Source organism: Chionomys nivalis, chromosome 20 (genome assembly GCF_950005125.1).
Source record: "Chionomys nivalis chromosome 20, mChiNiv1.1, whole genome shotgun sequence".
Lineage (NCBI taxonomy): Eukaryota > Metazoa > Chordata > Mammalia > Rodentia > Cricetidae > Chionomys > Chionomys nivalis.
Genome location: NC_080105.1, coordinates 18,215,680 through 18,242,191, shown reverse-complemented (window position 1 = coordinate 18,242,191; position 26,512 = coordinate 18,215,680). Strand labels below are relative to the sequence as shown.

Genomic DNA, 26,512 nt, shown 5'->3' with positions numbered 1-26,512 from the left:
ATATACCTATTTGCTTAGTTATTATTAATTTATTTTCTATTCTATTATGTTCCTATAGTCTCAAAGTAGGAAATAGCTTTATGAGCAGGATTGGAATTAAAATATAAATGAAGTGAATATGAAATGTTTTTAAATGTGAAATTTTGGGAAACAATGTATTGTCTTCCTATCTGAAAATTTTACATTTAACTTGGTCATATTTACTTTTGTTTACAGAAACTTCCCAGAAAAAGATGCCAAATTTGGGTTTTATTCCAATGTCATGTGCTTTGGTTGATGAATTTACTGGTGACATTTTGAAAGACTTACCTTTCCTAAAGAGGTGAGGCCTCCGTATGTATTAATAAATACTTGTTTGGAATGAATAATAGCTATTTATTAAGAATAAGCCTTTGAGAAGGCTTTTTCTGAATAAACTACAGAAATATGACACATTAAGATAGTAAATTACATGTAATATGTATTTGGAGCATTTTGCCCATTGCCCATCTTTATTACATCTGTGTGATCTTAATTGGAGAACAAAGCACTCTACCCCTAACATACGAGGAATGTTTGAGAGTGTTGGAGACCTGAAGTGGTCCTGGCTTCTGAAACTTCTAAGAAAATGCTTTTTTGCATTCAACTACACATGTTGTATCCCAGGAAAAGGAGAGGGAACTATGGTTTTCAAAGTTATAAAATGTGTTGTATTTGGAGGCCTGGAATCTGATATATGCTTGTGTTTCTTTTTGTCTCCCAGTGATGACCCCATTGTTTCCTCGCTGGTTAAGCACAAGGAATTCGATGAGCTTGTGCACTGGCATTCCCACAGACCTCTCAGTGATGACTATGACAGGACAAAGGCCAATTTCAATGGTGAGCTTGCTGGTTCTGCTAAACTAGTTGAAATCTACATCTCTCTGGCCTTTATTTCAAAGTATAAATCACATTGTGAACTCAGATCAAAAGTTTTGGTGAAGAACATTCCACAGGGCATTCAGATAGACAACAGGAAGGATGTTAACAGAGATTTCTCCCTTTGTTTCCTGATGGCTATTCATATGGAGGGTGGAGGTGGTTTAGGCAGAGGAGTGCATATGTGATCTTTGTCTCCTAAGTTTGACACTGTGTTAAGGAAATAAGGCGTATAGTTTAAGAAATCTGGATATCATTTGAAGTGTAATATATAGTGATGAAGCTCTCAGCTCTACGACAGTGTCCAAGGATGAGGGTCTTTTTTTTTCCTATCTAATAATTCAAGGAACCAGAATACCTCAGATGGCTTTCTTCTTGATTTTGCCTACTGAAGCTTATTCACAGGGCACAAATAAGAAACACTTAGAGTCTGTCTCTAAAACAAAACAACCCCACTTAGAAAACCCAAAACACCTGGAAGAAAGGGTGTTCTTGGGCCCTTACTCTTTAATGCTAATCAGATAGATTCTGGAGGAGGGTCACCATTACCTCAGTTGTGTACCCAATGGTGTGCTCCGAGGGCTCCATCGATAGTCATACAATGGACAAACTCAGAGTCCTCATTAAAATTAATGAGTCAGAAATCAAAACAAAAATGTATGAGTTTGGGGAAGAGACTTTTATGGAGATGGGGGAAATGACAGGTTAGATTGGATCTAAAAGAGAATTGGGATAAGTAATTAGAGTGTACTATATCCATTATGAAAGAACATATTTAATCAATAAAATTAAATAGTATTCTTATTATTTGCTTTTGGAAACAAACTGTGAAAAATTGTCTTGAAAGTGTTTGAACTGCTGGGAGTTGTTGACCAGTAGTAGAAACCTTAAACTGCATGCATGATATCCTAGGTTCAATTCCATAAACAACACACACACACACATGTATGTATGTGTATATATATATATATATATATATATATATATATATAAATTTGAAAAATTGCTAATTTTGTAGACATTTTGAAAGTCATTCTATAGATGGGATAGCCCAATTGAAGACAATTTTAGTTAAGTTTTTGGGCAAACTGCTCAGGTAAAATTGCTATTGTATACTAGAAAGAATAGCGCCTGTTTATGGAGTGGTGTGGAGAGTTAGAGAGATGCTTCCGAGAAAGCCTAATCATTTTACATTTTAAGTTTTTTCTTCTTCAGAGTATACAAGAGATCCCCGTTATCTTAGAAGTGTGCAGAAATATCATGTTTTTCAACGATTTTATGGGAACTCATTAGAATCAGTTTCTTCTAAGCTCATCATAACTCAAGGTGCTAAGCTGAAGAAGGATTGCAGTAAGTCCAAGAGCACAAAGACACGTGTAAGTTTCCATAAATTCTATTATTAAAAACTCTTGCTACTGTTCTTTTTTTATTGATTTTATTGAGTTATGCATTTTTCTCTGCTCTCCTTCTTTCCTCTCCCCTTCTGTTCAACCCTTTCCCATGGTCCCCATGCTCCCAATTTACTCAGGAGAGATATTCTTTATTAAATTGGTGGTTCTTATTACTTTGATGACTTCTTTCCATCTTTTTTCTTATTTGGGTGTAGTGATTTGAATGAGATGTCTCCCATAGTCTCAGCATTTGAGTGTGTGGCTCCCAGTTGGTAGCACTGTCTGGGGAGGCTCAGGAAATTGCCCTTGCTGAAGGAAGTGTGTCACTAGAGGCCTGTTTGGAGAGCTTAAAGCCTTGCCATTCCTGCTTACAGTTTAAGACACAAACTTTCAATTTCTTGCTCCAGGTGCCATGCCTCTGTTCCGCCATCAGCAGATCTTAGCCCTCTGGAATCACAAGCTCAGATAAATTTTTTCTTCCATAAAGTTTCTTGGCCATGTCATTTGACTACAGCACAGAAAAGTAACACAAAGAACAATCATACTTATTATGATACCTGCTAGAAAGTCTAACTTCCATATAAATTATTATAGATGATCCTTTCTGCAATAACATCTACCTATTTAGAGAATCAAATAAAGCATTAAGTCAATGAAGGTTTGGTTTAAAATTTTGCAATGATATTAAAATATAGTTTATTAGCTAATAATAATCAGAATGTTTTTCACAAAATTCAGCAAAAATAAGCATACAACACATGGGTTTCTTTGCCTGACTTATACAGATTTTCTATGCTTTCTTCAAAGTATTTATATAATTAATGCTTTCACTTTTTTAAGGTATAAAGTTAATGCTTCATGATAGAAACATCATGATCATGTATGGAGTAGGAAGGTGACTAAGGTGACTCAGTAGGAAAGGTAACAGAAATGTAGTCCAGGAAAGAATAGCAGATGTCACTGCATGGAGACCTAAATGAATCTTTGCAAGGTCTCTTTGATGTTATTACATTTATCCTTTAATATATGACACTACATAGAAATTTAGAAAATTATCTATTGCAAGTCTTTATATTCATTAAGTTGTATTATTATGTTTTCAATCAATAGAGTCTTAATAAAATACATATTTTTATGACTACTCAAGTATGGGGTGATGGTCAAAATCATCTGAGCATACTTAAAATATTTCATCAAAAATTGTCAATTTGGAATAGTTCTTTCTTGTCATGAGTTGTGTTTCTTTCCATTTGGGCAGGAGACCAAGGCTGATATAATTGCTAGAGAGAATAAGAAGAGGTTGATTGCCAAGGAAGAACAAAGAGAAGAACAAAAATGGAATACCCTGTCATCTTCTATTGAGAAGGAGATGAAAAGTAATTTAAGCTCTGGGATGCAGAAGCTGGAAGAGTTTTTGAAATCATGTAAAAGTAACTCAGTAAAAGTTCAGGCTGAAAAAGTTGGGTTAATGGTTTGCTTGACAGCATGGAAAAAGCACTGCCGAGTTGAAGGTGTGTGGGGTGTAATTCGGGTGGCTTACCTTGATGAGTTAGAGTTCAAAGAGATGTAAAGACAACCGTCTGCGGGCTGGCCAAGAGGCTAGGGGCGCCGTCCCGGGTGCGGGAGGTGGCCGGTTCGGATCCCGGCCGTGTCTGTCTGTGTCTGTCTGCGCATGCGTGCCACCCATCCACCCATCCATATATATCAGAAAAAAAAAGAGATGTAAAGACAGTGTCTTTTCACCTACTAACTAGAAATTTGTATAGTAGAATTCATAAAGGATTCTTTCCTCTGTTTGTATCAATGAGCAATGGCATCTCAGAGAGGTGACCAATAGCAAAGACAAAGCATATTCATAAGCACAATTGGAGATAGCTTTAAACTAACTGCTGACCAGAAAGAGAGCATTGTTAGCAGAACCAATAACAGTGAGCCACAGCAAGAACCCATCATTTATTTTTGAGTTTCGAAGGATAAACATTTTCTTTAACACCAACCAAACAGACTTCAACACTGATCACCCCTACCATACAGACTTCTTCCAAAGTCAAAGAGGCAATTTCATGTACTCTCCTTTACATTTCTATGGAGGGATATAGCATAAACAAAGAAAGAGAACGGGGATGATAAAGATAATGTAGGACTGAATAGGTAGAGATGTGTAAACTGGTTAGAGGTGTACTATGTGCCTTAGCAAGTATTTGTCTTTCTTTCAAACCAAGACACTGAGTAAGCATGTGAAGCTGGATACTATCGATAGAGATCAGAATTTAGAGTGACTTAAAATATAGTGCTTATTCCATTGAGAGATTACTTGTAGGTTCTGCAGACTGATAGCAGAGTCCCAGCTGGGATTTCTGGAATCTTCTGTCCAGCAACAAGAAATTGGGCAGGACCCATGGTAGAAACAGAGGCAGTCTCTTAAGGAACAAAGATAATCTTTCCAGGAAAGGTCAGAAGTTCAACGTCCTTGTGCCCATGCCCAGAGTTGTGACCTTCTATAAGTCATTCACACAACTCTAGCTTACTCTCTATTTGCACACTGAAGTGTTTTCAGATTTATTATTTATCTGCATGTGTGTATGTGTCTGTGTTGAGTATCGACAGATGCAGGAAAAGGTGTCAGATTCCCTGAAGCGGGAGTTACAGGTTGTTGTGAGGCTTCTGACATTGTTTTTGGGAATCCAACTCTGTAAGAGTGGTGACACTAAAGAATCTATCCAGCTCCTTCTTTCTCCTTTAATGTACTTTCCTGGCCACAAAAATTTTATTCTCAGATATCCTTAGTCAAAACTTAGTCACAGGCAACTTTAATCACAAGGAGGACCAGGTAACACACACTTTTACCTAGGTATGTAGAATTCCCAATACCATACAGACATAAATAAGAAATCTTTGGAATTACATGGTGGACAGAGAAATCAAGAGTAGAAACTGCCACAAATGCCCTTCTCCTTGTTTTTCATACAACAAGAATTTACTTATCCTCCAAATTCAGTTCATAAAATATCTTTCCATAAAGCCTCTTTTAGCAAACAGATTCACTTAATGTCTGTAGTTTCTAGTGCTCAGTGTGGGCCAATCATATATCATATACTATGTAAGTGAACTGGATGTTCCTGGAGGTTAATTTACTTTCATTTACTTGGCATCCTCTTGTATAAGAGCTTTCAATATAGGTTTGCTAGCACTTGTTTAATAGGTGAGAGTGTGCACCAACTAAAAGAAAGTTGGAACCAAAACAGAAACGAGAATGAACATGTGAGCAGAGGGGAGAAACAGTGTGTGTGATGCTAGAGAATGGAGGGATTGTCAGAGTCTGGGTCTGATCGCTGGAAGAGATGGATTGCACTGAGTGAACAGGTTCGGTGCTTACATGCTGTAGCTCTCTGTGAACAATAGGGCTAAGTGAATGTTGCTAAGATTATAATCTTATGTTTAAAATCATGCAATTATTTTCTTTTAACAAAGGGGACATAGGAATATGAGACAGAGAAAAGCTTTCTAATTCACCATGAAATTCTATAAACTTGAATATTTTAATTATGAATTGTAAGACATTTATCTAGTCCTTTCTATTCTCAAACATCTGTTAATGCTAAGTAAGATAATTTCATAAATAGTAGTGTATAGCCTAGATGATTGTTCTTCATAAACATTTGTTACTTTGATAACTTTTATAACAATTTTATTATTTGCATTTTGTTCGAAGGTGAAACAAAAGACTTTAGCATAGCTGTTGATATGATGAAGAGAATTCACTCCCTGTTGGACAAACACTCTGAACTTCTACAGGAAGCAGATCGGAAACTGATAGCCAGATGTCTTGTGTGTTTAGGGTTTGATGAACTAGCAAATTCTTTGTATCCAACTCAGGTAACATATTGTAAAAGCTTCATTTTTACACAGCTGTAATTTGCTATACACAAAGCATCCTTCAAATACAGTGATATTTTTATGTTCATTTATCATAGAAAATACAATCTTGATTGATCCAACTACTAAATATGAGTTACTTAAGAATTAGAAATTTTTATACTAATTGACTAAATGTCAAATAATTTTTGCAGACTTAAAACTAACCCAATACTTAATTCTAAGAAAACAGCTCGTATCTATAATGGTGATGATGTAAATATGTCAGGCTGTAGCTACAAATATTAGAGTAAGCATTTGAAAATCTTGACATCTATTGATTTGCTTGTGTTATAAAAGTGGCAATGCCCACAAGATGGTTAAAGGGTGATTAAAATTGTTTTCATATAGCAGAAACTCAGTGACAAACATTTCAACATTTATATCATGGTATAACCTAAATTACTTTCAAAATATTCTTTTAAAACAATACAGGATGAAGCAGGTGACATAAAAATGAAAAAAAGGGATAAATATTCAGTTGGAATTGGGCCAGTTAGGTTCCAACTACAATATATGGGTCACCATTTGATACGAGAAGAAAGAAAAGATCCAGACCCGAGAGTCCAAGATTTTATTCCTGATACATGGCAGGTAAAAATATGAATAAAAATAATTATTATATTTTATAATCATGTAAGAATCATGGAATTTTGTGCATCATGGAATTTCTTATTTTTACAGCCTTCTCATTCTCTCTCTCTCCTCTCTCCCCCCCTTTCTTTCTTGTTTATTATTTGTATTTGTCATCTCTCTATGTGTGTGTTAGTATTTGTATTTTCCATGGATTTCATAATATTGAATTATTTTATTTAAAAGTCATTTCTGTTAAAGTTCATTGTTATTTAAAATGTCTCATTTGGACTAATATTTTCCATTTAAAGAAATTAAAAAATTTTCATTTACTATGCAGACCATTTTCTTGGTAAGGTGTTGGATGAATTCACATACACAGGGGTCAAAGTTTAAAGATGTCTGTGCTATACAGCTATTATCATTCTGTACCACGTTCCAGGTTTTCTGTCAATAGAATTTCATATGTAAAGAATATAAATACTCATGAACAAGTTTCTGTAGTTCAAAGAGTGGGAAAACTGCTTATATATTTTCTACCATTCTAACTATATTTCTGTAAACACACATAAGATAAATATTGATGGCTACAAAATTTGGAAGTAACCACTTCTACATATATATATATATATATATATATATATATATATATATATATATGATAACTTGAGCATTATTTACCTATAGAAATGCAAGTTTGTAGGTTCAGTCTGACTAGCTATTCCAGTCAGTTCAGATTTTGTAAGTCACTTTTCATTAATGTAGTGAAAAACCCAAGACACCCTAACTTTAATGTAAAGATACTTAGATGACTCCATGAGCCTAGCTTCCAGTGCCAGCTTGTGAACAAAATGACATCACACTGGGGTGGATCAGCTTGTGTGAGGAAGCCTAAGACTGAAAGCAAGAAATAGAGAAAGCTAGTTCGGCTGAGACCTTGTATATCAAAATTCTGATTTTTCCATGAGCAGGAGACCAATGTCTTATTTCAGTGTAGGCTAAAGGGCAGGAAAATTTATTCCTATTTTCCATACACCTTCTAATTTTTTCATGCCCTTTTCGTTCTGATGTGTGGCATGTGGGGAGGACGAGAATCACAGAATGGCAGGTTGTCATTTGAGAGTACCTTCCGTCTTCTGTCCTTCACATAGGTTGTTCATTCTTTTGACTACTCATCATCTTGATAAATGAAATAATAGAATGCAAAGACGATGCCCCCAAATAGTCACCCTTCAAGGGTAAGCAGCAAAATGAAGAATTCTTGCTATTTCTGTGCTTCAACCATTTGCTTACTGCCATAAAAATGTGTGTTGGCTGGTTCCAACAACCATACTTCTCTATAAAGCATTAAAAACTATCTTCCTAATAGTAATATCTTATTCTAACACTATTTCGAGTGTTTTTTTCTTTTGTACAAAAGAGCATGTTTTATTATGGTCCTTTTCTCCATAAATAAATACATAAATGTTGTGTATTTTGATCACATTTCTGTCAATACATCTTGCTTCACTGCCTTCCTCATTGGCTCCTTCTTTGTTCTGAATAGTCTCCCTGTCCTGTGCAGTTCTTTTTAGTTTTTCTACTCCATTTTCACACATAAGACTTATCTCTCAGCTGCTCAAAAGCAAACAAATTGCATCTTTTAAGAGAATGAGTCATCTATCAGAGTTTACTTTTAATTTTTCTATGTGTCTGCAGCTCTCTATCACTGAGGTTCAGAAAAAACAGAATGTTAAAGGAATGATCTATTTGGGTAGCATATGACTTGTTTGATTGATGCATATCATGGTCTGACCCCTACAGCGAGAGCTCCTGGATGTGGTGGATAACAACGAATCTGCAGTGATTGTTGCCCCAACCTCCTCTGGCAAAACCTATGCTTCCTACTACTGCATGGAGAAGGTGCTGAAGGAGAGTGACGAAGGCGTGGTTGTGTATGTTTCACCCACAAAGGTAGGAACCAGTGCATCGAATATTTTTCTTTATTCCAAAGCTTACTCAAATATTAGGCATGGATATGTATATATCTATTTTTGTTTATCTATTGTGACTGTTTAAAATTGGCATACAAAATAATGGGCTTCATAATAGAATTTTTGTACATAATTTTTGACCCTTCTTCACCACTACATCTCCCATGATGTAATCCACCTCCACTGCTCCCCTTTGTTCCCATGTAGCTCCCATTCCACTTTCAAGTCAGATATATTCTATTATCTTATTTCCCTTCGTCTCTTATGACCTATATCCCTCTCATGATTCCCTTAATGTCCTATACCCACTGTCTCCCACTTTATATATATATATATATATATAATTACATTATATATATATAAATTTTATAATCCAAATATAAGAGAAAACATGTGGTATTTGTCTTTCTGAGCCTGTTTTATTTTGTTTAATATAATAATACCCAGCTGTATCCATTTTCTGTAATTTCATTTTTGTGTTCATTTGAATAGAGTTGTGTATTTGTACAACATTTTTCTATTAGTTTGCTGATGGATATCAAGATTGCTTCTGTTTTCTAGCTATTGAAATAGTGGAAGTATGAACACGGATGTGCACATATCTCTTTAGTAAGACTGGAAGACTTTGAGGTATATACCCAGGAAGGAGTGATGTAGCTAGGTTATGAGGTAGTTTCATTTTTCATGCCTTGTTAAACCTCAGTAATGATTTCTATAGTGGCTATACCAGATTATACTTTTAACAGTAATGATTAAGGGTTCCTCTTTCCCTGACTGTTAACATTTGTTTTCTTAATTTAACTATTCTAATTGGAGTGAGATGGAATCTCAAATCTTTCTCAAGATTCCTGTTGTTATTCAGTGTGTTTCTGCTATACTCAGAAGTAGCAGAATTTTTGATGTACATTTTGTATATTTGCATATCTTGACTTCTAAATACTAATGGTTTGGGCAGTATTATTCTTATGACTTTTAGTCTATCGTATTTCTTTATTCGTGATGTACTTGATGACACATTTGCCTGCTTGTTTTCTTTTTCTTCTATTTTTACCTTTTTTGTTTATTCTGTGTATCTTTTTGTAATGTATCTTGATCCCATTCATTTTCCTGTCCCTTCATATCTGCCCTCTGCACCTAAACATCCTCTCAAATAAAACAAAATTTAAGAGAAAAAAGAAAAAAGGTAAAAATTAGAAATCTCATCATGAAAGCTGCAGTGTGACACAGTGAGTCACACAATAACCCCTTCCCCCATAGATCTTTACTTTCAAGTGTTCATTGCAGAGTCATTGGTCTGCTTCAAGGCTTCTGGATTCTTTTACACTATAGATGCTGGGCCCTCACTAGGACTCTTCTTGCATATTCTGATGTTGCCCTGTGTTTGGAGATCCTACAGCTTTGTGTCTGTGGATCAGGTGCCTTCACATGTTACAGCAGATCGTAGATGGGGTGGATGTTGGGGTGGCCCAAAGAATAACCCTAGTTCTGGGCCTGGGCAGCTGTTGGGTTGGTCGACCAACCAGCTCTCCCTTGTCATCACCACTAGGGTAAGCCCTCCAACATTGCTGGGGCTAATTCTTCTCTTGCAGCAATGAGTAAGGTGTGGGGCCGTTTCTCCTGCTTTCATGCCACCCACACTTGTACCATTAGAGTCAGCTCCATTATGTTGCTTACGTGAGTTACAGGGGCCACTATTCTGAGTGCTGCAGCTAGTGCCAGACAGGGACTGCCCTCCCTCTCTTATAATACCAGGACTAACTTCTCTACCCATCTCAGGCATTGATGGATGTGAGGTTGGAGGAGGACATCTTCCTTCTGCCCATGCTACCACCTGTCTAGTGAGTAATGGGGATAGTTATCCTTGGCTCATAACGCTGGGATGGATCATCCTCACCTCTGACCACCAGGCAGTTCTGCTGTGCTGCCCAGGCAAGGGTCAGGGCCATTTTCTGAGTGCTGCAGCTTGTGAGGAGGAGGGTCAGGTCTATTATCTGCTGCAGGCAATGAGGGGTGTGGAGTAAAAGGGGGCATCTCTCATCTTCCTACACCACCACATGACAGGAGTAGCAGTAGATTCATTCACAATTCTGCCAACAAGTTTGGCTCTATTGTGCTACCCAGGTGAGGTACAGGGACTGCTCTCCCAAGATTTGCATCTAGTGGGGGGGCAGGACAGATTTTTTGTTCCTATGACTTTAGACTATTTCTTTTATTTTTACTTTTTATTAAGCAATATATCTGTCTCTGCTTCCCTCTCTTCCTCCCCCATGATCTCCACTCTCCCAAATTACTCAGAAGATCTTGTCTCTTTCTGCTTCCCATGTAGATTAGATCCACGTATGTCTCTCTTTGGGTCCTCTTTCTTATCTAGGTTCTCTGGGATTGTGAATTATAAGCTGGTTTTTCTTTGCTTTATGTCTCAAAGTCAATTATGATAAGTACATATTATATTTGTATTTCTGGGTCTGGGTTACCTCACTCAATATGATGTTTTCTAGATCCATCCATTTGCCCACAGATTTCAAGATGTCATCATTTGTTTTCCTGCTGTGTAGTACTCCATTGTGTAAATGTTCCACATCTTCTTTATTCATTCTTTGGTCGAGGGACATTTAGGTTTTTTGCATGTTCTGGCTATGACAAACAAAACTTCTATGAACATAGTTGAGCACATGCCCTTGTGGCATGATTGAGCATCCTTTGGGTATATACCCAAAAGTGGTATTGCTGGGTCTTGAGGTAGGTTAATTTCTAATTTTCTGAGAAATTGCCATACTGATTTCCAAACTGTTGGTACCAGTTTGCACTCCCCCCAGCAATAGAGGAGTCTTCCCTTTACCCCACATCCTCTCCAGCATAAGTTGTCATCAGTGTTTTTGATCTTGGCCATTCTTACAGGTGTAATATGGAATCTCAGAGTTATTTTGATCTGAATTTTTCTGATAGCTAAGAATGTTGAGCATTTCTTAAGTGTCTTTCAGCCATTTTAGATTCATCTATTGAGAGTTCTCTGTTTAGATCTGTGCTCCATTTTTTATTGAATTTTTTGTTCTTTTGATGATCAACTTCTTGAGTCTTTGTATATTTTGGAGCTCAGACCTCTGTCCAATGTGGTGTTGGTGAATGAATACCTTTTCCCATTCTGTAGGTTGCTGTTTTGTCTTGTTGACCATGTCCTTTACTTTACAGAAGCTTTTCAGTTTCAGGAGGTCCCATTTATTAATTGTTTCTCTAGGTGTCTGTGCTACTGACATTATAATTAAGAAGTGATCTGTGCTAATGTGTTTAAGTACACTTCCCACTTTCTCTTCTATGAGGTTCAGTGTGGTTGGTTGTTTTTATGTTGACGTCTTTGATCCATTTGGACTTGAGTTTGTGCATGGCAATAGCTATGGATCTATTTTTATTCTTCTACATGTTGATATCTAGTTATACCAGCACCATTTGCTGAATATGCTTTCTTTTCAAAATTTTATATATTTTGTTTCTTTGTCAAAAACCACGTGTTCACAGGTATGTAGATTGATATCCGGGTTTTTGATTTGGTTCCATTAGTCCTTTGGTCTGTTTTTATGCCAACACCAGGCTTGAGGCTGTTTTCAGTACTGTAGCTCTGTAGTAGAGTTTGAAGTCAGAGATTGTGATGTCTCCAGAAGTTCCTTTACTGTACAGGATTGTTTTGGTTATCCTTGATTTTTTTTACTTTTCCTTATGAAGTTGAGTATTGTTATTTCTGGGTCTGTGAAGAATTTCTCAGGGATTTTGATGGGCTTTGCATTGAATATGTAGATTGCTTTTGGTAAGATTGTCAGGGCTAGTTCTTAATCTTGCCTCAGGCATTGATAGGAGGGGAGTGGGAAGGAGGGAACCTCTTTCTTGCTCCCTCATGCCTTCACAGGAGAGATGAGTGATGGGGGCAGCTGTCCATTGCTCACTATTTTAGAGCTGGCAAACCCTCACCTGTGCCAATAGAGTTGACTCCATTGTGTTACCCAGGCAACAAGACCTGCTCTCCCCAGTTTTAGCCGGTAGGGATCAGACAGACAGTTCTCTGTTCTTATGACTTCAAGGCCTGCTGTCCCCTCTGTCTCAGGTGTTGATGGGGGATGGAGTGGAGGGGTTGAGAGTAGAGGAGAGGCAGACATACATTTGCCTACTTTTTATAACAGAGAAGTTGGCCTTTGTTCTAATTCATCAGATTTTGTGTAATGAATAATACATCTATTTCTGAACCACAATGAAATATACCTTCATGGGTCAGGCTCTTACCTTCTAATGATAAAATTAACATTTTTGTGTAATTGGAATTATCCACACTTTCATTTGGGGTAGTCTTCATTAGGTGTTCCTATTACTGTGATAAAATGACATGACAAAAGAAACTTTGGAAAAGGGGGGTTTATTAAGTTTTCTGAATTCATAGCAGAATATAGTTTTGAACATCTTCATCATTCCATTAATTTTTGCTGATATACACTTTTATGTAACTAATACATCTGTTTTCCTGTCAATCAGGCACTTGTGAACCAAGTGGCAGCAACTGTTCAAAATCGCTACACCAAAATTCTGCCAGCTGGTCAAGTTGTGTGTGGCGTTTTCACTAGGGATTATCGTCACGATGCCCTGAACTGTCAGGTTTGCCATACTACTTAATAAACTTGATATCAGATTATATAACAATGTTGTATTTTGCTTCCATGAAAATATAAATTTGTTTACATTCTAAATAATGTAAAAAATAGAACTCATTTTCTTTAAAGATGCTTTCATTTTGATTTAAGATTTTAGTTTATAGTTCATTATCAAGGTGTTTTACAATGAGATTCAAAAGGATTCAAAGATCTTATCAAACTATGGAAACTTAGTGGACAGCAAAGTATTATCATAATTACTTTCTCTTGTTAAAGATACTCATTTTAGTTAAAAGTGTTGTGTTGTAATTAATGAATGTGCTCTTAATGAAGTTTTAGTTTTCTTATTGAATTTTCAGATTAATAATTAGGATGAAATGAAAGATAAGACATGTTTATAGAACATTATATTGAAGATTTGGCAATGTATTACCGGAATTGCCTTTCAAAGAAATACCTTTCAACACAAATTCTTTGTTAGTGTTAGATTTGAAAAGAATCAAAATAGGTAAAATTAAGCCGGGTGGTAGTTGTACACATTTTTAATCTCAGTGCTTGGGAGGCAGAGGCGAGTGGATCTCAGTGAGTTTGTGGACAGCCTGGTCTACAAAGTGAGTTCCAGAACAGTCAGGACTGTTACACAGAGAAACCTTGTTTTGAAAAACAAAAACAAAAAGAATGTTAAGATTAATGACTTTGATTCTTACATATTTTTCTTTTAAAAATATTTGTTTAATTAACATATTTTTATTTATTCCGTGAGAATTTTATATGTGTTTGAGGTGTATTAAGATCATATCCACCTACTCTGTTTTCTCCTTCTACCTCCCTTCCCTCCCTCCATTCCACAGGCCTCCCAGTATCATGTCTCTTTCCCAACAGCCACCAACTGTCAATAACTCCTCTACGGGGGTGTGGCCTTATGAGTGCTTTCTCATTCATGCTGGAATTTTGACTGGTTTGATCTTCTGCAGGTTTTATACAGAGATAACCACAGTTACTGTGAGTTCATGGGTGGAACTGCCAGGCCTGGTTCAGAAGATGGCAGTTCACAATACATGATGCCTTCCACTGACTGTCTCATTCTTTCCATTTCCTTTACTGTTTGTTGTATTTGGAAAGAGGTCAAAATGTGTCCAATTCAGAGCTGGACACAGTTGGAAGGCTCATAAACAAGAATCTGCACTTCAAATTTGATATTTTATTTTTTTCCCAGGAAAATTGAAATTTCATGTAGTTCAAACTATTATCACACATGCAATGAATCCAATCCTTAGATGTAGTATCAGATCTTAATTTATTCTAGATACACTCGGGACTCACAAGATTTGCCTCATGTAGTTTTATATCTATGCACATTCTAAGTGTTACTTCACACCCTACTGCTGTTTTTAGGTCCTTGTTACCGTGCCTGCCTGCTTTGAAATTCTGCTACTGGCTCCTCATCGCCAGAGCTGGGTGAAGAGGATCAGATACGTCATATTTGATGAGGTAGGTTTGATTTTACATCTCAGGCTAACTTCTTATTGTTCATAAATGCTCTATGCCTTTGCTGCTTTGGAACATCACCCCCTTGGATGGGGTTCAGATTTGTAGACAATTCTCTTCTGACCATTTCCCCAGCTAAACCATCCTCTTGGCTCACTTCTGTTGTGACTAAATAGTGTGTAATGGTGAGAGTTCTGCATGCATGAGGAACCGGTCTTCAATAGTGATGCTGTTGTGGAGGGAACAGATTAAACTCATGACACAAAAATTGAAATCTAGTCCAGTTTCCAAAGCAAAGGGTTTTATGCTCCAGCAAGTAATGAGAAATGATTCTGTCCATCATTATCTTAAAGAAAAACAAATGATCTATTCAAATATGGATCTAAAAGTATGTTTTTTTTAGAGATCATATGCATTCTTTTTAAATTTATTAGATTTTTAAAAACAAACAATCCAAAGTCCCACTCCCTGCTCCTCTCATTCCCTCCACACACCCTCCCACTCCACCCCCTCTAATCTTAAGGCACTTTGCTTTATGGAAGGTCCAAGGTCCTCCCTACTACATCTAGGCTGAGCAGGGTATACATCGAAAGAGAATAGGATCCCCAAAAGCCAGTACATGCAGACGAGAGTAATCCCAGTACCACTGCCAGTGACCCCTCAGTCTTGCCCAGCCATACAACTGTCAACCACATTCAGAGGGACTAGTTTGGTTCTCTGCTTGTTCTTTCCCAGTCCAGCTGGAGTTGGTGAGCTCCCATTTGCTCAGGTAAACTGTTTCAGTGGATGAACCCTTTATGGTGTTGACCTCTTTGCTCATATTCTCATTCCTTCTACTCTTCAACTGAACCTTGGGACCTCAGTTCAGTGCTCCAGTGTGGGTCTCTGCCTCTGTTTCCATCTGTTATTGGACAAAGGTTCTATGGTGATATTTAAGATAATCATCATTTTAACTACAGGGTAAGGCCAGTTCAGGGACCCTTTCCTTTATGGCTTAGGGTCTTAGCTGGGGTCAGCCTTGTGGATTCCTGGGAATTTTTCTAGGGCCAGGTTTCTTGCTAACCCCATAATGGCTCCCTCAATCAAGATAACTCTTTCCTTGCTCTCGTATCTGTCTTTCCTCCATCTCGACTATTGTCAAATTCTCCTCAATCTTCCCCCTCTTTTCTTCTCTTCCCCTTCTCCCTTCCTTCTACCACGCACCCCCATGCTTTCAATTTTTCAGGCGATTAGTCTGTTTCCAATTTCCAGATGGGTCTATATATGTTTTTCTGTAGTTCATGATCATAGAGAAGCTAAGTAAAAAGTATGTTTTCAAAAAAGCATTTGTGAGGAAATCCAGAGAGAGGAATTTATTGTTAATCTTAAAAGGACAAGGAAAGGAAGCATTTGCTTCTGGTTGCAAAGGAGATTCTGATCGAATGGGCTATATTTCAAGCAGTGAATCTTAGCTGAGGTACACAGCTCGGTCAGGCAACCTGGGAGAGGGCAATTGAAAACCGATCTCAACTTACTCCATCATTAAAGCTAGAGATCCAGAGGACCTGGAGCCCCACTGAAGTAGTACCTGTGGATCAGTGTCCCTGAGCACTAGAGTGGGGTGAAAACCAATGTAGACGCAGACGTTCTGATGGAAGCCATTTAGTGGAGTTCTCTAGCAGCATCGTTCAGTATACTTATTCAACGACTTAGAGCCCCGTAAAAAAGGTGCACTCTTTTATTCCTGGATTTTAAACTGAAAAGACAAAAAGAAACCTATATTTAGTTAATCTTTACTTTTTTCAGTAATTATAATAATAATAATATGAATAAGTTGTAGTCCTGGAGACTGAGCTCAGGTCTTTGAGCTAGTTCACCATTGTCCCTAATCCCCAGCCCTTTCCTTTGTGTTATAGACTTGAAATGACCCAATAAGTTGTGCTTTTATTTTTTGAATATTGATTTGTTATGTTTATTTTTACTTAACCTATATATTTTGTACCCTGGTATCTTTGGATATTTTTATTTAAATAATACAAGGCCATACATGCATGTAGACCAAAAACTCATATATATAAATTTTAAACTATTAGAAGTATAAGACAATGTAGAACACTGAGTTGTAGCTTGGATTCCAAACTCTGAAAGGATATAACATTGGTCACCTCAGTTCTTCCAATTTTATATTAGGGCAACTGCTAAAGGCTGTGAAGGCTAGTGTCTGTTCTTTCAGAATCAAGGAAAATTGCTAAATATTTCAAAAATTAAAGTTAATATTTAGCAGAATGGTATGTTATCTGACCAAGACAAAATCAAACGGGATTTAGAAAATATGTATATGTGCATCTCTACACATGTATGTAAAACTGCTTACCTGATAGTAAGTCTTTTAAAGTTTGTTTCCAGGGGTTGAATTTAACTTATTTATTTAAGACTATGTCCAAGAATCCTTCGCTCACCTAATTTAATTTGTTCATGTATTCATTTAATCAGTCTCATTTGAGAAATGCCTCCCTAGGGGCAGGCATTGTTCCAATGCTAGAATCATTCGGAATTGAAGATACAGATTGAGAAAGGTAAGTTAAATCAGGGAACACAAATGCTTATAAACTGCCAGCAGTGCTTTCTGTGAAAACCAAGAGGCAGAAGGCAGGCTGGAGGACCACTCTGGAATGGATGGATGGTCAGCCAAATCTTTCCACAAGGAATGAAAAAAAATAACTAGTGAATGACTAGATATAGCTTATCTTTGAAGCATATTTGTGTGTGATGTCAAGAATGTAGTATCCACTTAGGACAATAGTCACAAAGGTACTGTATTGTGACTGAGGTGTGGTGTTTTGATTGTCAATAGACATTTCAAGAAATACATAGGCCTGAAAGAAAGTTTTGAAATCAAAACAAAAAGGAATGACAGGTAGATTAGATTGCTTAAAAATATTAAGGAAAATTCAAGTGCCAATATGTCCTCTATCTGGATTTCTCTAGTACTTCTTTCAACTTGGTGTGGTTCATTAAATGTGATGGGAAATACTTATGACCAATTTAAGATTCCTTATGTTATTTTAACTTGCCTTTCTTAAAACTAACCTGTGAATTGAAAACATTCTTTTCTTTTATAGGTACATTGTCTTGGTGGAGAAATTGGAGCAGAAATCTGGGAGCATCTCCTTGTCACGATCCGATGTCCATTTTTGGCCCTTTCAGCTACCATAAGCAACCCTCAGCATCTTACTGAGTATGGATTAGGTTCTATTTTGTATAGAATGCTTATTTATTTTGATAGTTTGAATTTCATAATTTTTATAGGGCTTAGACCTCACTTTCTGGTTCACTCATAGCACTCCCTGAATTCAAGCTACTGTTTGTTTAGTTCTTTCTGATAAGTCTTGGCTACTCTCTACAAAGAAATACCCAGCTGGTGTGGGAAGTACCTCTGAATATGTGTTTATTTTATTTGTTAATGAGTAAAGCAACTGCTTTGGCCTGTGATAGGGAAGAATAGAGCTAGATGGGGAAACTAAATTGAATGCTGGGAGAAAGAAGACGAGTCAGTGAGACTCCATGTAGCTGCTGCAGGGGACACACACGCTGCGGAACTTTACCGGTAAACCACGAGTGTTGTGGTAAATTATAAATTAATAGAAACGGGATAATTTAAGACATAAAGCTAGCTAGAAATACATTTAAGTGATTGGCCAAGCAGTGTTTTAGTTAATGCAGTTTTCTGTAATAATTTTGGGTCTGAGCAGCCAGGAATGAATGTGCAGCTTCACCAACACCCAGTGACCCTTGGCTCAGATTTGCAGTTGCGTAGGAAGTATTATATTATAGCTCAAAAATACAATGATAGCTACATATTTCTTTTATTTTTCTCTATCCCCTTTACTAGGAAAAGTAAATGTGATAGGATGATAGATTCTTCCATAGATTACAAGATCACATTTTATAGATTTTATAGATTTATTTATTTAGAACAAAAGCAAAGCTTTATTAATGGAAAGTCACATATCTTGTCTTTGGGTCTGAATGTTGAGCACTGATAACAACACATTCCTTAGCTTCTCCCATGTGTCATATTTTCTCCTAAGTACTTTGCATATAATAATTTATCTTAAATATTATCAATATCGGATGTGCTAGTATTTCCATTGTTATTGTTAGATAATAGTAGTTTTAGAAGTCTGTTGATTTTTAAACATGAAATACAGGCACAAAAATATTAAATGATTCATGTAGAATTCAGAGTTAATAGTAAGGAATCTATAATTCTATTTCAGGTTATGTGACTATAAAACTAATTTCATTCTGTGGAAACTTTAAGACACATAAATTTTTATGTATTTAATTATTTAATTTCATATAGGTTATTTCTATTTTTTGCTTAAATAATGTATGAGTTACTTTTGGGTTGCTGTAAACAAAATACTTTAAAGGAGGTATGCCTTTATTTAGACACAGGGTTTTAGAAAGATTTCAGCCCATCACAGTGGGAAAGGCAAGGATGGGAGACTTCAACCATGGAAGTGGGAGTCTGAAGTGGCAGTTTGCTTACATGGCAGCAAACAGGAAGCAGAGAGAGCTAGATAAGAACCAGTGGCTAGTACAACCTTTGTTATAGCTGATGCTGATTGTCAATTACTCTTCAAAGACTTCTGTTACACAGTTCCCACATTTTAATGACTATGTAGCATTTAATATCAAAGACTGGGACTAAACACTTGAAACATGAACCATTGGGCACAATATTGATTAAAATCATAACTAATAATTTAATTTTAAAGGTGGCTCCAGTCAGTAAAGAGGTACTGGAAACAAGTAGACAGTGCAATGGGAAAAAGAACTTTTTCCAAAAGAAATTCTGCGTCCCGTGGCAGTCACCATGAAGACCAAGGGCAAGCCAGACAGTCATACCAAGTTAGACTTGGTATGTATGCTCTGTGTAGTTTTATAGCCTTGTTTTTGTTTGGTTTGGCTATTTGCTTTAAAAGTATTCCATTCACCACATTTCTGATAATTTGGAAATCTAACCCTTCCCCTTTCAGTGATCTACGGAGAGAGATACAATGACCTAGAGAAGCACATATGTTTTGTGAGACAGGATGATGTTTGCTTTGATCATTTTCACCCATGTGCTGCACTCACCATAGATCATGTAAGTAACAGCCTTTGCTACAGTTGTTCCAAGGAACAGCACTGTCTGGCTAACAGCTGAAAATATAATGCTGTGCAGAATACAGCTGAAGGGCAGCCTGATGCTAGAATGCATAGGAAACACAAACTTTTGGTTTAAAAAAAAAAATGAACAACAGTGTTCTCGTTTCTTTAGTTTCTCAATGTCATGATGCTATCAGAATCCTCAAAGTTTAAAAATTACTAAACACTTTTACTTGATGATTTTGTTACTCTGGGGACATTATTTCTGCTCATTTTGATTTTATCCCCCGTTGCTAAGCACCCATGTTTGCCTGTCTCTTTTAAGTAACCCACGTCTGCACCACTAATGAAGTGTCGAGGCTAGTACTTAGCCTTTCCTCTCAGTCCTGCTACAGCCTAATGTGGAAAAGCCTCATATGTGAAAACATGACTAATGTGTATGATCTTAAATAGGAACACATGCTTCCCATTGTCGTTACAATCAAGTTATGGCTCTTTGGTAATAACTCAGCAATGCAGACTTCTTGAAATAATGTCCACAAGAATGGTTAGTGGGTGATAATTTCTTCATTTCCTGCATATACCTTTCTTTCTTTCTTCTTCTACTTCCGTGAAAGGTTCATTTAAACTTTCATTGGCGCTTAAAACAATAGACGTTTCGTTCTCTTTCCTCCAAGACCTGAAAAATGAAGCATATTCTACATTCTGATACTATATTATGGCTCCTTAATTTAAATTTTATTCATTAAAAGGCTTAGACATCAGAAAATGGAAAGATCTCCCATGCTCTTGGGTAGGTAGAATTAACATACTAAAAATGACAATCTTACCAAAAGCAATCTAAAGATTCAATGCAATGCCTATCAAAATCCCAGCAAAATTCTTCACAGACTTTGAAAGAACAATATTCAACTTCAGATGGCAAAACAACAGCAAAAAAGAGTAGAATAGCCAAAGTAATCCTATAAACCTATAAAATACAGGAACTTCTGGAGGCATCACAATCTCTGACTTCAAACTCTACTACAGCACTGTAATGAAAACAACCTAGTATTGCCATAAGAACAGACAGGAGGACCAATGGAATCCTTGTCTTTCAGTGTTCCAAAATAATGACTGCAGTATGAATCTCATGTATCTCCAGTTACTACCACATTGCTGTGTGAATACGAGCTGTTTTTAAAAGGTAGCTGATTGGAATTATGTTTTCATTTTTATTTATTTATTTATTTTTTCGAGACAGGGTTTCTCTGTAGCTTTGGTGCCTGGCCTGGAACTAGCTCTTGTAGACCAGGCTGGCCTCGAACTCACAGAGATCCGCCTGCCTCTGCCTCCCGAGTGCTGGGAATAAAGGCGTGCGCCACCACTGCCTGGCTGGAATGTTTTTAAAATAGTCACACATGTCACATCTTTTAAGCACCACAATCGTATGATGGAGGTCCCACTACAGTTGCATTTTACAAATAATGGAAGTGACACCTGGACAACTATGTCACTACTGTACCACTAAGTAAATGGTGTAATTCATTCATAATCTGACTCATTGATTAATTCTGTGTTGAATATGAAAGTTTTGTCTAGCATACATACTGATGCATCATGTATACCATGTATACATGCTCATGTATGTCATATGTTCATATATATATATATATCATATATACATGAGCACCACATGACATTATTTGTCTGTGCATTGCAATGACTTCTAAAGACAATGAAATAAATGTGAATATGGAGTTTTTCTAGGAAAATGTTTCTGAAGAAAGTTTCTCTTATAAGTGGTAATATCCCAATTTAAACTCAAAATTAAACTGAAATAGGGAAGAAATTCATTGCCTCAATTAATACTAAGAATATAGATGTTAATTCAGTCATCAATAACAAAGAAATCCATTTGTTGCCTCCTCTTCTTATCTTCTTTTTCCCTTCTTTCCTTCCTTGTGTCCTCACACCCTTGATGATAGCTATACATGGTGAGACATTCTCAGCATTATCCAGTGTCTTTAAAAATAGCTAAAAATTACTAGTTTTGTGTAAAGTGATTAAGGCATGTAATCTTTAAACAGCTTCAAGTAGAGTCGTTCAGAGTTTGCTTCAAGTTCCTCCCCCTCTTCTTGGTAGCTATTAATGGAGTATCTGAAAAGCAATAGATTGGTGACAGTGTGGTCTGACCCTATCTATGTGACTTCTATAAAGGTCATGCTGTTGTATGAGTCTTAATATTTGGTAGTGAAGATATAGATTAAATGCTACGGTTAGCATTATTAAATGAATTTTAACAACCACTTGCATAGCGTGTACTTATATAGGTCATTTCCTATAGAACAAAATTAGAGATGAGTATAAATTCTAAATGTGTAAAAAATTATGGATATTTTCTATTATACTTAGATTAAATGAAAGAACTGAGTGGCTTAGAATTTCCCAAAATGTGCTAAATTGTAGCAACATAAAGAGAAGAATCATCTACTTGTCTGTTTACTTTATGGCTATATCAGAAAAATCATTTCCCAAAGTAAGAATAAGAGAGTACAAATGAGCTGTCCTTAACCCCACTGAAGCAAAGGATCACCAGTGAGGGTTTGCCCTCAGCCATGTATGTCTTGTTTCTGGCAAACTGAAGCCTTGTTTGACCTTTGTCATCAGTTATCATGGAATCCAGGCACAGCTGCTGCTTACTGTCTGGAGAGCTGTCAGCCCTGGGAAACACTTGAAATAACACTTCCATCTCTTGCTCAGTGTGGACTGAATGTGAAGAACACAGGTGGCATAGGAACTCTTGTATTTACAAATAAACAAAAAGATAGAATACCACTATGTCGTGATTTACTGTTACTATACTGTTACTTATTTGTTCTCTGCTTAGTTTGGTTTAGGTTTTTTTCCTTTTTTTTTTTTTTTTTTTTTTTTTTTTTGCCAGTTTGCCAGTTTGAATCAAACAACTAGACTGAGTCCTAGCTTGGACCATAGAATTGTTAAATTCCTTAATACGTTTGAAGCATGAAATTATTTGATAAAGCATATCTGTGTCAGACATATGGCTAAGATTCATATCTCTTACCTAGTTTATTTCTCACAACAAATTAGTGACAAGGACAAAACTAATATTTTATTTTAGAAATGAGGAAACTGAACTCTATGTAAAAGGGTAAGAAATTTAAGCATCCCTAAGACTTTGACCGTACAGAAGATTTGTATTTGAAAACTTATGTGTATTCTTGGATTGATTCTTGTTTCATTTTAGTTTTACTGCAAAAGTAACAACTCTCAAGTGATAACTGAAAAGAGAACACAAGGGTAGCTTTGGGGGTGGGGGCAGATGGATGTCTCTGCAGCTCAGAGGACCTTGTGGAAGACCTGAGTTTATTTTCCAGCACCCGCACTGGGTGATTGACAACAACCTATAATTCCAGCTCCAGGGGATCTGCCACCCTCTTTTGGCCCTGGGGGTAGTGGACAGAACCTCCCCTATAAACACATAATTTTAAAAAATTATCTTTTAAAAGACAATCATCTTAATGAAGTCTTCACCATTTTTAACTTTTATTGATCAAAGAATTTCCTATAAATATTTACGCCCTGTAGGTAAAATAAAATATTAATAAGTTTGATTTTACTTTAATCATAGATTGAAAAGTATGGATTCCCTTCTGACCTTGCCTTTTCACCTCGAGAAAGCATCCAGCTATATGACGCTATGCTTCAGGTCTGGAAGAGTTGGCCCCAGGCCCAGGTAAAGAATCTTCATGGAATCCATGCTGTTATGGTAGAGTCGACATTGCTCTTCAGAAACACAGGGTCACCATTTCTGCCACTTACATTTGGTGATTTAAAATGATTAACAGATTACCTTATATCTTCTCAATTAAATGGGCTAGAAATGGTGTTTTATGTTAATTCCTGAAAATGTCTCTTCTTTCTCCTTCCCAGACAGTGTGGTATCTGGGTCTCCTTTCCCACTCTGGGTTTCTAGTCCTCAGATCCTTTTCTTCTCACATTGTTCTCTGTGTTTTCTGAGTGCTGGTTGCTTTCCCTGGAAGCCATTTTGTTCTGTCTTTTTGCCTTTGAAGAGTTCATACATAGTTCTATATACTAGAAGGTAAGGGTAGGTAAGAGAATCCCAGCTACTTATAGACTAAGAGATCATAAAACTGTCAATGAAAAATATAATTGAGAAATGCCTTTAGGTTTTCTGGCATTATTTTTATAGAATTCTGCCGTCTTTCTTTTCCAGAACCTGTGTCCAGAGAACTTCACTCATTTAAAGAACAAAATAGTCATTAAAAAGTTGGATGCTAGGAAATATGAGGAGAGCTTAAAGGAAGAATTCACAAACTGGATTAAAAATGGGAATGAGAAGCAGGTAATCTCACGCATTTTGGGCAAAGCCCTGTTTTGTTTTCCTGAGTTGTGTCATTCAACCAACAATGCCATATCTCTCCCTTGTAGTTTTCAATGCTTATTTAGACATTTAAGTTTGACTTGATATGCAGTGGTTCTGAGAAAGAGAGAGAGACAGAGAGACAGAGAGAGACAGAGAGAGACAGAGAGAGACAGAGAGAGAGAGAGAGAGAGAGAGAGAGAGAGCACATTTTTTTCTCTCTCTTCTCTAGAGTGCCCTAAAACTTGGGTAGAGACTATGGGTTCTTCATGAATTTGATGGCAGATGCAAGACAATACAGGGCTTGTGTTTGGGATTATTATTGATGGTTTTAGCAGCATAGAGATGGGACTCAAGTAGCTGAAACATATTTTTACTTTTCTTCCTTTCTTAGTTTTGGAGTTTAATTCTCTTTAAAAATCACTGTTTGAGAATTTCATGTACATGTGTATAATGTTTTCAAATCCACTCCCCAGCTCTCTCCTCCCAGTCCTCCCATAGTCCTCCTACCATTTCCCTTTCAACTTCGCGTGTTCCTTCTTAAACTCAATGTTTCCAGTGTGTGAGTGGGTGTGGGGCCGTCCACTGGAACATGGACAGCCTATCAGCATACGTGAAGAACACTGAGTGTCCCCTCCCACAGCAGCCATCTTAGGCAGTGGCTCCTCAGCTAAGGTGAGACTCTGTGAGCCCCTCCACAGTTATGCTGAAATTACTTCAGGATTGATCTTATGAGCTCATTTGTAGGTATCTACACCGCTGTAAGCTCAGGTGCTCCATGTCCCTGTCATGCAGCTGTCCTTGGGGTTTTATTCTTTATGCTTTTTATTTTACATTTAAGAACTATTCAAGTACTAGAGTCTCACCTGGAAATATATGCTTACACATTTATTTTGTTTAAGCTTATAGTCTTAATTTATCATCAAAAATTGAGATTTGCAAATTTTTTAATAGCATACATGATATTTTTTCATGTGATCTCTCCCCACCTCATAGCTTGATTTGTTCTTTCTTTCAATTGGAAACCTGCTATAGTTAGGTTACATTTCCCTGTGCTTATCTGGTCATTCCAAATCTCTTAGTCAGGTTGGCTGTGCTTGCCTCTGCTGCATGGAGGGGGCTCCTTTCTCCTGCTACAGTGGAAACAGCACCACTAACTAAGCAATCCTTTTCCTCCTGCCTGATTTGAGTTGTTGCAAACAATTGCAGGTGTGGTGTACAGTACATCAGAAGTTTGTTATTAAGTCTGTGGTTTGTGTGTGTCCTTGTTGTGGTTTGCCACAGTAGTGTCCTAGGATTAGTGTCCTAGGATTTTGTTGTTTGAAGAACAACAAAAACAAAGATTAAACAATAATGAAAAGAGTTTAGTCCAAGTGGCCAGTCCTCTCTTTGCTATGCACATTTTAATACAAACGCTTTCTGTTCATTGTCACAGGCCAGAATGGTGCTGCAGAAACTGCGTCCCGATTTCCATGACTACTCAGGACGGATGCTGGACTTCTTTCCGCAACTTGTTGAGAAGCTCAGGGAAATGGATAAGTTGCCTGCACTGTTCTTTTTGTAAGTTATTTGGCATTGTGACATAATCAGTGTTAGACTCCTTCCTTTAATGTGGAGGAAATTATATACATGTCACTGCTATGGTCTAATATTTATTACTATAAGAGGTGCTCATTCATTTGTCAAAATTATATGAATTATTTAAAATCACAAAATTTTCTTTTTCTACTTTTTGTTGTTCTGGCTCTGTTTGTTTGTTTGAAACAGGGTCTTGGTATGTGTCAAGGCCTGCTTTCCTGCCTCAGCCTCCCCACTGCTGGAAGTGTAGACATGCATTTACCATTATGTCCAGTTTTAGCTAAGTTCTTAAAAATATTTTTAGTGTTCTTGTTGGGGGAAATGCCTGTTTGTTCATCCCGGGCACCTGGCTAGATTAGCCCCAAAATAACCACACAGAAACTGTATTAATTAAAATACTGCTTGGCCCATTAGTTCTAGTTTCTTATAGATTAATTCTTACATCTTAATTTAATCCATTTCTACATATCTGTGTATTGCCATGTGACAGTGCCTTACTGGGTAAAATTCCCAGTGTATTTCTCCAGCGGATCCATGGCATTTCTC

At 36.9% G+C, this 26,512-nt stretch overlaps 1 protein-coding gene across 1 annotated transcript in view; it reads left to right on the top strand.

Annotated features, from left to right (window-relative positions):
- LOC130863002 (probable ATP-dependent RNA helicase DDX60) overlaps positions 1 to 26,512 on the top strand; it is a 76,579-nt gene that overhangs the window by 17,575 nt on the left and 32,492 nt on the right. Inside the window, exons 10-24 of the mRNA XM_057752865.1 lie at positions 217 to 322; positions 743 to 858; positions 2,113 to 2,273; positions 3,547 to 3,799; positions 6,001 to 6,164; positions 6,639 to 6,797; positions 8,580 to 8,729; positions 13,265 to 13,384; positions 14,776 to 14,871; positions 17,970 to 18,085; positions 19,632 to 19,774; positions 19,893 to 20,002; positions 23,636 to 23,740; positions 24,242 to 24,370; positions 25,824 to 25,948. Coding sequence (XP_057608848.1) covers positions 217 to 322; positions 743 to 858; positions 2,113 to 2,273; positions 3,547 to 3,799; positions 6,001 to 6,164; positions 6,639 to 6,797; positions 8,580 to 8,729; positions 13,265 to 13,384; positions 14,776 to 14,871; positions 17,970 to 18,085; positions 19,632 to 19,774; positions 19,893 to 20,002; positions 23,636 to 23,740; positions 24,242 to 24,370; positions 25,824 to 25,948 — 2,053 coding nt within the window. The remainder of the gene's footprint in view (positions 1 to 216; positions 323 to 742; positions 859 to 2,112; positions 2,274 to 3,546; positions 3,800 to 6,000; positions 6,165 to 6,638; positions 6,798 to 8,579; positions 8,730 to 13,264; positions 13,385 to 14,775; positions 14,872 to 17,969; positions 18,086 to 19,631; positions 19,775 to 19,892; positions 20,003 to 23,635; positions 23,741 to 24,241; positions 24,371 to 25,823; positions 25,949 to 26,512) is intronic.